The sequence below is a fragment of the Strigops habroptila genome, chromosome 9 (genome assembly GCF_004027225.2).
Source record: "Strigops habroptila isolate Jane chromosome 9, bStrHab1.2.pri, whole genome shotgun sequence".
In the NCBI taxonomy this organism is placed as follows: Eukaryota; Metazoa; Chordata; class Aves; order Psittaciformes; family Psittacidae; genus Strigops; species Strigops habroptila.
In genome coordinates this window covers 38,884,435-38,898,681 of record NC_044285.2, presented here as the reverse complement: position 1 = coordinate 38,898,681, position 14,247 = coordinate 38,884,435, and the positions used below count along the sequence as shown (strand labels likewise).

General features: G+C 39.5%; 1 protein-coding gene across 3 annotated transcripts in view; it reads right to left on the bottom strand.

The window, feature by feature from the left end:
- PCDH11X (protocadherin 11 X-linked) overlaps positions 1-14,247 on the bottom strand; it is a 493,261-nt gene that overhangs the window by 249,514 nt on the left and 229,500 nt on the right. For all 3 annotated transcript variants that reach the window (XM_030497708.1, XM_030497710.1, XM_030497709.1), the window contains one exon: positions 8,095-8,166. In XM_030497708.1, the coding sequence (XP_030353568.1) occupies positions 8,095-8,166 (72 nt within the window). The remainder of the gene's footprint in view (positions 1-8,094; positions 8,167-14,247) is intronic.

Genomic DNA, 14,247 nt, shown 5'->3' with positions numbered 1-14,247 from the left:
CAAAAAAGAAAAAAGGGGGAAAGAAAAACCTCAGGAGAAACAGACAGTTGAAAGTCCAACGCTTCCTAAAGCTTTCCCTCAGACACTCACTCACTCTTCATGCAAAGGTTCAAACTGAAGCCAATGCAATTTTTAAGGTTTAAAACACAAGACCAGAAAGCTTTTATTATGTTCCTGTTTACCAAAAGCTTTCCAGACCACTCCTCTTACTCTAAGATTCATAAATACATCTGCTGACTGCAGTGGTGAAGAGGAGGGATCTGTTCCCAACCCCAGCTCCTGCCCTACATTACAGCCAACTGCTCCACAAGTGACAGTCAACTGGACACCGGAGAAATGGACACCTCAGTGAATCACACCTCTTTTATGTTTTCTGCTTTAAGATTTATGCATGTTGAGCATAGCTCTGAGCAAGTAAGTTACAGTCCAATGCAACTTAATGATTTTGCTACTTGGTGCTTTCTCCTAAATAATGGGAATGTCTCTGCTTTCTTGCCAAATGGGGGTGATGGCAGCAGAAACACCGTGGGGAGGAAAGCCGTTCTGAGCCTGCCCATAGGTAGCTAAGCACCTCAAATATCTCATCTACATTTTCTGAAAGCAGGTCTGCGGTGATTTACTTAGACACTGACAGGGCTTTCCACATTTCAAGATGAAGGAGTAGCTGTCTACCTGCCCTTTTTAAACAATGTCATTGGATATTTCACTGCTGAGTACCCCATCTCCTTCAATGCAGTGTATGTAATGGAGAATAAATCAATCGCCTGCGTTGAGCAGTACAGCTCCCTCCTGTAGCTCCAGTACAATGTACACTGATAGGAAGCTTTCTGGGGTTACCTGTTTTCATGCACACTGGGCTGAATTTCCGGGTGATGCTCTATAGCTGAGCTCCCTGCTCCTGTTACCAATTCTTTCCTCATTTACACTGCTGTGCAAGTCTGTGATAACAACTCTGACATTTTGGAAGCAAGAGGAAGGAAAAGATTTAACAGTGTGAGCCAAAGAAATTAGGCAGACAATATTGCTGTCATCATGGACAAAAAAGGAAAAGATACTCTTCAAAGTCTCAATGAATGACTTAAAAAATGTTTAAATATTTTAAGGTATCTCAAACCTTTACTATTCCCCAATTTTCCACCCAGCAGCTTTGACATTTGGGTTGTGAAAATACATGGAACAATCTGACAGAGAAGAACACACAAGTGCCTGTCCTCAGAGATACAACCCCCAAAGCAACTGGCTTTCTGCTTCTGTACAGATAAATGCTGGAAAATATATTGAGTAAACTGCATAGAAGCTGCCTGTAGACTTCTCATTTATTTTAATTAACTCATAAGAGAACTGTAGCTTTGCTCAAATTCAGAGTGTTTAATCATAGAATCATGAGCTGGTCTGGAAAACAGACAGATAAATTTAAAATGGGAATTTTTTCTGCCTTTGTAATGGTCTCCCCTGCTGAAATCAATAGTAAATTCAGTGCTCACAACTCTGATATCCTGACTTGGCTTTTTCATTTTCTCTGAGTGACTTTCAGCTACATCAGCTACTAAAGCCTACTGCTCATATGCTATGGCAAAACTAGATCTTGGAAAAAAAGGTAATATCCAAAGCCTGTCAAATGACCCAAAATATTACTTGATTAAAAAAATAAATTCTTGCTGTTGGCCAGGTTTTATCTTAGCAACTCTATTCCACTGCAAATCAAGTCTTTATTTCATTATATTTAAGTTTTTATTTGCAAACATCTTGTAACTAAACTTCACTTTTTTCATTTGCAGTTGAATACTTGCAGTGGCCTAAACCAGGCTGATATCCTGTTTTATATATAGCATATCGGTATTCTTCTATTCCATATTAACTGGAAAAATGAGGGGAAAGGATTGCTAGACTGGAAACTGTTAATGCCTATTTCCACTTATTAAATGGCCTTTCTATTAAGTTACCTTCCAGAACTGTGCCCTCAATTCTGGATATGTTGTTTGCTTAGCACGTCAGGAATACCATAGAGATTATAACCTGGAAACACAGCTAAAATGAAACAGCGTTGCTATCTGTGAGAAGCCAGGTGTGTACCTTTTGGCAGGAAGGTACTGCAACTAGCTGCTGCTGGAAAGACTACATGTTTATGAGGGTATCCACTATCATTGTTTTCAAAGTGCAACAATTAGTGTGTTTTCCTCTTATTTCTTAATAAAATACTACTTCATTCCTGCTGGTACCCAACTCAGACCAGAACAAGTGTCTGCTTCCAGTTGCCTTCTAGCTTATGAGGCCTCCATTTTAAAAGAAAAGAAAAAAAAAATCATGTTTCAAGATTGGACTGTTCAAAACCAGTTCAGATATTTCTGTAGGCAATTCTAATTGCATTTATAATCCCCACGCCTTCTACTCTCATCTGGAATTATTTTCTTTTTTTTTCAATTTATGAAGTCTTTTGTGGTCAGAATTACAATTGAAGTTCTGTTGAATAAGAACTATACTTGAGTCCTATGTAAATTTATTAAGGGACCAAATAAAATGTGAATATTTTGAGCACATAGATTCTAAATACTAAATATAACTAGAGCGTATAAATCTATTTAGGTGACTGGTTTGTATCTAAGCTGACAATACTGAATCAGAAATAAAGCTTTGCTTTCATTCTGACTTTCACTGATTTTGAATCCTAAAGGCTGAAGCTGTGAGCTAAGTAAACAGAGCACACCAGGGCTTCATGAAAAATACTTCACTTCCCATGAACTGTGGGAACAAAATATACACAGAATTCTTATTAGTTGCTTCTCTTCAAATATTTAACCATGGTTGTTAATATTTCTTCCTAATGTAAAACACTGTTTATAATTTAAAACAAGAAAGCTATTTTACTTCTGACAGTTTTTTAAAACAAGCCATATTGCAATATATGTCACCAGTCAGTCAAACTGGGGTCTAAACTAATTGGCTTAAACCATATGTGTCAAATACATAGCAGCAAATAGGATTGGATTATATTTCTTATTGGCAGCCCTTTGCCTGTGCGCAGAACATGGACTCACTCCATCCCTTCCCAACACAACAGGCGAGGGGAACAAAGTGAACTGTCAGCTCACCTAATAGACATCTCTGTCAGAAGACGTTTGGAGACTTTACTCTCCGAAAGTCTCTTCCTTGCATATTGGAGTGGAAAGCGTGGCTGAGGATTAGGGTACAATCTGATGAACAAAAAGCACTGCACATGGTTCTGCCTGCAATTGCCGGGCATTTAGAGGGAATGAGAATTACATGACTTGATTTACTTTACAAAAACTGATTAGTAAAACCCCCTGTGGATTTCTTAACTATACTGTGGAGGGATATAAGATTAGTGTAGCAATTCCCGTCATCAAACGTATTTACTGTTAACATATTGGATTAGTGATGTTGTTATCCACTGTTCCGAGATTATAAAGTGATTCTTTAAAATTGAGCAGAAAAATACTACACTCTATCATTTGTTATTAGATTTCAGTCTGAGCATTTTTGCCTTTCTACAAAAAGTAATTCTGCTTTAAAAAAAAATAGAAAAGAGAGAGAAAAGGGCTGTGCTCTGCACACAGACAGAGAAAATCAAACTACAGATGCAAAAGAGGAAACACTTTTTTCCTCGTCTGCTTTTGAGAGACAAATGGTTGCACTTGGTCCGTATCTTATTGCTCCTGCTTGTCATGCTTATTGCTGTAGCAATGCACCAGCATTACACCAGGTGGTAATAAAGCCATGTTGGTGCGAGATGTTGCTCATTTGCTAGACACACATGAGTGTGCACTACCTGAGCCTGACAAATCACAGTCCTTGGATATTTAAACCTCACAGAGAACTTTGAAGAGAGCTATAAACCTTGAGGGTCATCACTGTCTGGGGTTCCAGTGACAGCAACGACTGTGAAGCAGGAAGAGCATGCGGAAAGAGGATAAATTAAATGTGTTCATTAAAGTAATTATGCTACATTTGAGACAGGAAAATGAATGCAACTGTACCCTGGCTTTTTAGTCATTATCTTCAGTGAGTGAAAGCACTTGGAGTTCTTACAATTAATAAACAAATAAAAAGCTACAGCACTACCACCACCACCTTCTCACATTCTATCCTGTTGAGCACCTCTAGGAGAGGAATCACTTTTAACCAGTATTTCAGATACACATATAATAGATAGTGATGTAAGAGTTTAAACCTTTAAAAACCTTTAAAAAAAGGTTTAAACCAGAAATACTCTGCAGCTAAGGAGTGGGAGTTCTGCTCTATCTGCCATGCTGGCAAACCTCACCATTTGCCTCACTATTTGCTATAGAACCTTAATGCTTGTTCTTTTTCCTTATTTTGGTAAATCCTTATTCTCTCTTTCTAGATTTATGCCCCTAGTAATTTGGAAGAATAAAGCACTTTGTTTCTGAATCTGAATCATCATAACCAATGTTATGTCATGCTGTTACACACAAAACTTCAGGTTGTTAAAATAGTGTCAGCAACTTCAAAAATTTAAACCATCACAGATCGCTTTGATTTTAAACTGTCCTGCTTCTAACTGACCACAAATGTAGAGGCTGTAAATATGTAATCTTAACTGCAGTAGCTTTGAACAGCCTTGACAGGGTTTATCAGCTAAATGTTTAATCAGGCAAAGCAGCATAAAAACATAACCACAGGAATACATGGTATTTAGCATTTAAATAAAGCTTGTAAGCCAATGACAAGCCTATTTGGGCAACTACTACCACACATGTTCCTTATCTGCAAAGGTCTTGTCCCGAATTTATTGGAACGAGTCTCTCATACTTTATTTTCCGAGGCAGTAACATCAGTTTCCATTCACTGGTTTCACAGAAAAAGATACAGAAAACTGCAAGTTAAAAGGCATGGCCATGAAAAAGAATTCCCACGTTCTCAATGTCACAGCACTCCTGGAACTTATTAAATCACAGCCAAAAAAACCCTATAACAAACCATATAACCAAGAACATAATCCCCAACACAGAATAAGGAATGAGCCTGACAAAGCACTACAATATGAAGTTCTTCATTTTTTGTCTAATTGAACCAGTTGAGTTTCAAAATTTTCAGCCACCTGGCTGCTTCTAAGATGAACAAAGGTGGCAAATGAGAGCCATGACAGTACAGGCAAGATAAAGCCTTCCCTCCCCATGCACAGAAAGCACTGTTCCTTGTTCCCCCCAGATGACAACCTCTGTGTGAAATTGCCCAACCACTAATAGGTACCAGCTTCTCACCTCATGATATTAGGGGCCAGATGTGGTACTTTCTGCTTCACTGCCTGTTTGGCCCTGCACACTGAAACTGCTCTCAGCTATTTTGTTCACTCTCTGTTGATAAAACACATCCCACAGCAGCTCTCAACACTGATCAGCAGCAGTAAGCAGCCCAGGAAAATGTAATGATTTTTTTATCATTGTTATTAGTAAGTAGACAAAAGTAGTGAGTCTCTCCCTTTGGGGTGGGGGGATCAAAATACTTTCATGTAAATAACACCTTTTTGTAACTAGGAGGTGATTTTATTCATGGTTCATTCTAGCAGCTTTTAAATATATTTCTCCTCCTCCCAGAGTTGGGAACCATTTGCTTTATGAGCACCATTTGGATCATTTGCCTGTTGCTCATAAAATAGACAAAGCTTTTATCCATGCCATGAATTTTTACTCACTTTATACAAAATATCTAAGGAGGGATTTGCAGGGTCCAGAATTACATCCATGAAAGAATTAACAACTAATTTAATTTTCAGCTACAGTAATGGTTCCAGCAGTTCTTTATTTTGTTGATTACCTTTCTTCTCTCCTCGAAATCAAGCAGCATATTGGTGATAGGTTCTCTGTACGTCTTTTTTTTTTTTTTAAGGCAGGAGTATTTTTTTCCAAAAATGAATAGGAATGACAAAAACCATTTAACACGTTTTAGTCTGCGCAGTTACTAAGTAAAGCAGTGGCAAACGCAGCTTTCAGGACTGCTCAGGTAACATGGTGATGGCCTATTTACTCAGGAAGAACAATGATTCTCATCAGCACTGGGACAGTGCAACAGAATATTTCTTTGACAACACTGCTGGCAACAGTCACACAAGCCATCAGAGAGAAGTGGTTGCAAACGCTCACCTCTGTCAACCTCATTCATGCACCAGAGAACCCCTAAAGAATGATCACGGCATCAAGCTGCTTCAACTCCTCCTCTCTCAACTCAGAAGCCAAAATTTTCTCTTCTGTGCCGACAAACCAAAGCCCAGCCCTAACTCCAAGCTCTCTGCCCGCCTGCTCTGCAGCATATACTGTAGGCAAGGGACCAGGAAGAGCCTGTTCACCCTCCCTAAACAATTCATCAGCTTTTTAGCAGTAACTGCTGTAATGAAACCTTTTCCTCAACACTTTTGTTCCTGCACAGAAAGAGTTACTATCTATTAGTAACTATGCACCATAGCAAGCGCCTGTGGTCCTGCACATAAACATTATTGACTGCAGACACAGATCAATGCACACTTAATTATTGTGATTAGCAGCTGCCTGGATAGAGGCATTTGGAGGTTTGACCGTGCAGTAACTGGAAGTAGCCAGGGCACATGCTGCACCTTTTTCTTAGGAAGCAGGAAAGATCCTGTGTTTTGAAGAATAACAGTTGAGGGATTTCCCTACAATACAAGGCTTGCATGTTTACAGACAACTATTTTCTTTGTGTATGTAGAGGTGCACAAACACAAATACCATCTATCTGTGACAACAGTGAAGAATTTACCATTTAAGAGCTACTACATTTTAATCAGCTGTATAGATTGTACCATGAAAGCCTACACAGTTAGCACTGCAACTAATAAAAATGCACTCAAGCATGAACAAAGGTAGCAGTCACAGAGATGTTGGTGTTTATTTCATTTCTATGCTGTGTTTGCCGCATGCTTTTGGATTAAACATGCCTCTAGAACAAGCCTAAGTTCTAGAATTTCATATATGTAGTTTGTAAAAACTAGTGACTAAATAGCAGAATATTTGTTTGGGCAGAATGCTTACAGCCTGAACATACAAGGCAGAGCTTGCTTAGAGTGCAGTCTCACTGTAATTATGGATCAGGGGTTGCTATCTCTGCCTGATTCTCTCCATCTTTGCCAGGAAACTCTCAAGTTGGGCATTACAGCTTTAGATTCACTGCTGCCTCTAGCAACAGGTGAACCCTACAAAGCAGAAGTACGTGTTTCTGTCAGGAAGAGGCACAGTACCACATGAATTACAGATGTAGCAGCTGCTGAAGGAAAAAGGCCCCCACATCCATAAAAAGCAGCAATCTTCCCCATGGGAATTTGCAGAAGCAGCCTGACTCTCCAGCACCCTACTTCATCTCCACCCCACTCCAGCACCTTCTTTGTACAGCCCCAATCCCTATCCTTGGAACAGCAACATCCAGCTTTCACCTACACTACAAACTGGCTCTTTCTCCCCTCCCATCACCTCCAAAGCCACATATTTCAGTGTGCAGCACAGTACACTGACACACAGGGAACAAATAGCAAAAATGTCTCTGAACTCCTGCCTGTAAGAAATTTATAATACACAATTTGCCCAAGTAAGTTCGCAACTGCAAGGCAAAAGCATCCAAACCCACTTTCAGAAGATTACATATTAATATCCCCATTTCTTTATCTGTTTTTGCATTAGTAACTGTTGCTTCATTTTTGGTTAAATCCTTTTGACTCAACAGGTCGATGTTTCAAACCTTCCTCTCAAAATACCAAATTTGCACAAACCTCATTTCTATACCAGGAGAGGCTCCCAATTGATCGACACACCCTTCAGAAAGGAGTTTTGTTTCGTAAAGTCCTGCAAAATTTTTTAAGCACAGAAGGAACACAAACTGAAGGCAAAATAATCCTGGCACTTCTCCCTTAGAAAAAAATTGAGACTTCAACTAATAGGACATTACCAATAATCTGGGCAGCAAACCAAACCATTTTGACATCCAATGCCAAGAACCACAGAGCTACCTGATGCAGCATTTCTTTACAGCCCAGGATTAATTCTATTAAGGTTTACAGAAACCACCATTACAGAAAACACATTATCAGAAAAGTTGTTCCAAGCCTACCTGTGGCTGAGTCCACGGCTCCAGGGTTGCTTCTTTCAAAGGAGTTTGCGGCCTTCCAATTTCTTTTGTGTGCTTTTAAGAAAGAAAAGTATGTATCAGATACATGTTCAACCACCCTGTCAGCATTCCCTCAGCCTTGAGGGAATAGAAGTCAGGTACAAAATCCATACAAAATAATAGTAAAGTACCACAACTGCACACACTTGGAGTAGATGCTAAGTCTGATGTTTTTGCAGCTAAGTAACCTAATTTTTATAGAGATTTTTTTAACTTTCAAGGGGTGGGGGTACACACCTTCATCTGCGTGTACAGCTGAAAAAACTCAAAAACCATGAAACTATTTGCCAACAGAATAAGGTTCAGCAGAAGAATTTCAAAGGGAACTCAATCCTGGTTTCTCTACCCTTTCCTCCCAGGAAATGGACATAATTCCCCATGTTCAATGGACATAGACTGCACTGGATCTACCTTAAACAGGTGAATTAAAAGAAGTATTATGGAGAACTTTTTCCAAGTCTTCCTTAATGGGGCAGGAGAGCTATGTTTCCAGACGAGAGCCCTTGCCTTTCCTTAATGCTCTTTGGGGCTGGAGCCAGATGTCTGAGCAGTTAACAGCTTCTTGTCCCAAGAAGCTCAAGGTAACTTTCCGTTACCTTGCAGTATTTCAAGATTGACTCCCCCATACCAAAAGTCTCTATAGCCAAATAGATCAAAGTAGTCTTCAAAGAAGTAGACTTGCTGACCCTGCACACTTCCTTTTTTTTGAATACTACCAAAACATCCCACAATTACTTATTAATGTATGTTATTGCTCTGCTTCAATAATAAATATGTAAGATTTTTAAGCACTGAGACTGAGCATTGAACAGGATGTTGGCTCCTTTTAATTTTCTCCATATAAATTTCCCAGGGAAGGGACTTCACATACTGCTGCAAAAATACCCAAAAGTACTCTCATATTTTCTTTGTCCTTAAATTCTTTCTATCATAAAATGGAAACAATGACATTCACAAAAAAGGTCCTCTGCTGAACTGTAAGTAATGACATTACTGTAAGTAAAGTCATTACTGTAAGTGATGACAGGATTTCCCTCCTCCTGAAATACATCTCTCATGTACTATCCTCTGGATATGGCCTTGGATGTATCCAAATATGTAATACAAATAGCATCCTCTCCAGGTCTCACATCAAAGTGATCTAAATGCCCACGGAGACTGCAAGGAGTGACAAAGAGAGAGAGATATGCCATTGGATTTTCTGTCATATATAGTAAAATATGGACACTTAAAAGGAAACTTTTTTTTTTTTAAATACAGAATTTGTGGGCAATTTCAGTTAGCATGAAGCATTCATTTCAAAAACCACCTTATTAAATGGCAATTTTGTTTTGGCAGGTTGGATTGCCTGTAATAAAAGATTACAGGCAATCATTTTTACTATTTTTGTTATATTTTGGGGTAGCAATGGAACATGATTCATTCTTGAAATAGAACAATAAATGCATTTCAAAAGAAAAAAGGAATAACCACAGATTTAGCGAATGCTAAACAGACTTAAAATGAATGCATCTGGAAAGGGAAGGTTGTGTTTTTCACATGTTCAAAAGCAAATATATTCTACATTATAATCTTTCTTTAAATGTAATAATCAAACATCAAAGGGACACAAACACATAATGAAAATGATTAAATGTATCAATTGTGGTGCTAAGATACCATAATAATTCCATATGGGATAACCTGCCAGGAACTGACAGTAAAAATCACACTGTTTCTTGAGAAATAGTTTTCCTTGAAATTGCACATCATTTCTTAGACAGCATTTGTCCAGTTAGTTCAGAGCAGAGAAAAAGGAAAAAGCAAGTGTATGAGTACATGACAAAAAGGGATGCAAAAGTACATTTAGGCAAGACAATACTTAAAATGTTTGAGTAACACTTGAAAGCCATGCTCTAAATCTTACGTATGACTCAATGAAGACTCAAACACCTCTAAGTGCTGAATTTCTCGCTGACTAGCACCTTGTGTTCGTAAATTACTTCTTATTGTTTCCACTACCCAGCACCCAAAGAGACCCTTTAACCCCTCCAAAGACAAGCGTCAGAAAGCAGTGACAAAACACTGTGAGAGTGAAAATAGAGCAGATCTGGGGGCAACTGCCAGTCTATCAGCTGCCTGCATCCTGGAGCATTCAGAAGAAAGAAAAAACCAAGCAAGAACCACTTTCAGCCCCTACAGGCTTTCCACGCACAGTACACATCATCTTTCTAGCTCTCTGTGTTTACAACCCTGTTTCAGAACTAACGGTATTGAGCTCTAGAAATTAAAGGCCCTAACACACAGCACTGATCTGGTTTGCCATGGAGAACCTGCAAGTGTATTTGCATTGCCCCTTGTCAGTGCAGAAAAGGATCTTATATGTGTGCTGTGACTACACGCAAGGCAGCTTACACTGACCCAGCACTTGTACCGCTACCAAGCGGCACATCTCCTGCAGCTTCCAACTAACTCAGCATGCTGCAGAACTCAAATTGTGCAAATACCTGCTCTGAACTACCTGCTACTACAGCAACTGTGCTTCTAGTGTACAAGCTCCCTACTTACTGCTCGCTGAGAGATACACACATTCTTAATGGATCACATAAGCAGCACTTATTCACAAGTTCTCTTTTCTAAAGAAGAAGAATGTGCTAATGATGGACAATCCTCCCGGGAACTTCTTTCTTCCAGCACAGATAAAGAAGCTCTTACTAGAAGTGGGAAGTTTTTGGAAGCCTTTATTCCCCAATTTTGCTTGGAGCATCTTCCCACAGCCTTCTGCAGCTTCTACAATCCCTCTAAAGAAACAATAGAATATGCCCACGGTCTTTTGTTTATGTTCCCTCCACTTCCTCAATTTGACATTTAAGTTTCACACATAGAAGAAAATTGTACTCATAATGAGATAAAGATGGAATGATTTCAACCTGGATATTACATTATGGTTTCAGCAGTGCCATTAAAGCTCCCTTAGCTCTTGTACACGCTCCGATTACAATTTCTCTAGCAGGCAGGCTTGACTTCTGGAATAAATTAGGTTCTTTTCATGTTTGATGAACCACCTGTCAGTTCTGTTACAGCCAGCTACTGTTCCATAAGCGCAGGGTGTACCCGGACAACTGATTCAGTTCCTACCATTCGTCCAACACCTTTCTAGTTCTCCCTCCTCCACCAGAACTGAGGGAGACCCATTTTGCTCTCAGTCATTATCTGACACCCCGTATCGCTGCCCTGGCACAGGCATTGGGGAAAGCAAAAAGAGACAAGAAACCACATAAGGTCTTTCTGGCTGTAAGTTTCCTTTATCTCAGTAATTCCTTTTACCCAGTGGGAAACGCAATACTGTCAACTGTTCCCCAAGGCCAGGCAATCCTGTCCATCCACAGAAAGTCCAATTTTCAGTATGAAAGAGGTTTTAGTTTGCTGAGTCATCAAACAGCCACTCACATCATTTCCACCTGACCACCTAGAAATTACCCTGATCAATTATGTTAGCAATCGATAAAGTCCAGCATAATGACCAGGTAGTAAAAACATTGTGCAAAGATATTTTGCTGATATTCAGGATTTTCCGTCTAGTTGTAACAGCAAAAGAAAGCTTTAATATTTAATCAAAGGACTTATTAAATATTTTTTATGGAAAAAATGAAATTCATCATGAATATTTCCTGTTGTTTATTAGGAAGAAGTTAACAAACATATAATTACTTATGACGGCTTGACAGGTAATATCCAGGTTTCCAAAATCTACCAGAAAATAAATCGTAGCATAGATTTTAAAGGTTATGAAAGCCAGCATTTTAAATCAGACTTCATTTTTATCTCTAAGATGCCATACTGGTGGTCCCCACTCTGAAATATGAGGGGGAAATCTCTTGTGCACCTGAGCTATTTAAACTAATCTTAAAAGAGCTGCTCGTCCACAGAGCTCCCTTATGATGGCATCCTCCCCCTACGCTACTCAGCTCTTGGTGTCTGTACGGGTTAGGCTGATCCATAACAAGACACTGCTAATTTGCTCAACTTAATTTCTCCATCAGACTCAACCCCATTCTCTCTCTGCCTGAAGGTACTAGTCCAGCTCACTCTGTCTGGGATTCTGCCCTGTCAATCCCCAATGTAGGTCAGGAAGGTGAGATGCAGGTGGCTGAGGAACAGGGATGCCCATTCCTGGCAATCCTGTCTGACAGCCACCCACTGAGTTCTCCCTTTTGCCTTTTCCCAGTGCATCACACCAGCAGCAACCAGAGGAAGGCACCAGGCCCAGCCACACATGCTAACAGCACCCTGCTCCTCAGGAGCCAACAGAGGCAGGCAGCTGCCTGCTCCCTGCCCCTGCCAAACCCTGCTCAAGCTGCACTCCTGGCCACACGGCCTGCTGTATCCCTTCGCTTCCTACCGCCAGGGCTCCTGAGCTGCCAGGCAGCCACCTCTAACACAAAATACATACTGTGAAATTGCGGGAAAGTCCTTCCCTTTTTGCTGCAGAGAAGATAAACTATATTCAATTGGTTGGCCTCAGCTTTGTGGCCTGGGGTTTTAACGTAATCATAGAATTTCTAGTAACTTGATCCATGGACAGAACTAATTTTTCAATGACTATCACTTTTCCAGGCTGCAAAGGAGATTGGTTCTGGCCCTCAAACTTTTTATTCTAATACTAACTACTGGATCTGTTCAGCTAGGCGTCATCTCCTTTTCATCCCACTTCCTTATTGACAGGTTTTTCCTTTTCTTCGAAGTAATTCTGGATTTACTACCATTAAAAAGGAAGGAAAAAGTTACAACACGACAATTTTAGATTATGTATTTTGATTTCTGGAAAAGCCCTAGAATTATCCAGACAGATACTACCACCAATAATTCTAATAGTTATTGATTGCTGTGGGAAGCAAAAGCAGACTGAAATTCAAAGATAATATGATGCATTTTTCTCTGGTGCCTTACAAAATTGCTATGGCAGCATAAAGATTGTCTGACTCAAAGTGTTCCACTCCTTCACTTTATAGGAAAGGAAAAAAAGTGCTTTATGAAATTGTCTTGCAAGCTGAAATCCTGTATGGCTTGAAGTAAAATTTAGGTAACAAACAGCAAAAGACATTTTTAAGTAGCATATTAGCTATGTTACATTATCGAAGTCTGGTTGGGATTACACGTGTTTATTTGGGGCAGCTTTTGTCTTTTTCTAGTTATGTTTAAAGTATACAGCCAAAAGCTACATTTTTAGACAGGAACTGCAGACTTCACTGTTTATTTTTCTGTCCCACATTACAATCAGGAAATCACATACACTAATTTCACTGTCCAGGCAGAACATCTTTATTATCACACTGAGACAGAGAAATGCTGTAAGCCTGAGAAGCAGATTATCTCCACCAACAATGCCTCCTTCTTGCCCATAAGTTGATTTGGGGTAATTGGATTCCTGCAGTCCTCTCCCTCAGCCTTCTAAGATCCTTCATGTGAAAGGTGAACAGAAGAGTTAATTTAACTGAAGAAAGTCTAATTTTATGTAATAGATTGCTAGAACAAATTATTTCGTTCCACGTTTCTAAGCTTTATATAAATACGAAAATAAATCTTTATGACACAAGTATATGGGAAAACCACAGCTGAATCAAGATGTTAATATGGATTCATATGGGAAGGTTTTCACTCTGTGGTCAAGAAATGCTTTAGGTCTGTTTTTTGCCAAAGAACAAAACCACAATTTGAAATTAACTGATAAAAATCCCTTTGTAGAGGTATCTGTGAGGAACTCACAGCCCAGAGCCCTGAAATGTGATTTAAGAACAATGGGAACAACTGGCTTTCCACAGCAAACAGCAACCTGGACTCACCACTGAGACAACATCTACTCTGTTTTTGTTGCAACAGCTGCAGCCCCATTTCTGAAAGTATCAAAATGCCTTGTGAAACATCCTCCCAGTGATTCCCTGGCCTCAAAATCCACAATTTAACCCAGCAAGTCTGTAATGGTTCTGCCAACAGGCAGCTTTTATCCTGCAAGTACCTCTTCAAAGATGCAATAAATCACCTAATGCATGATTTCCTGAGGTACAGCACACCCACAACCTCCAGCATTTACAACTGTTGTACTATTCCTGTAGAAAA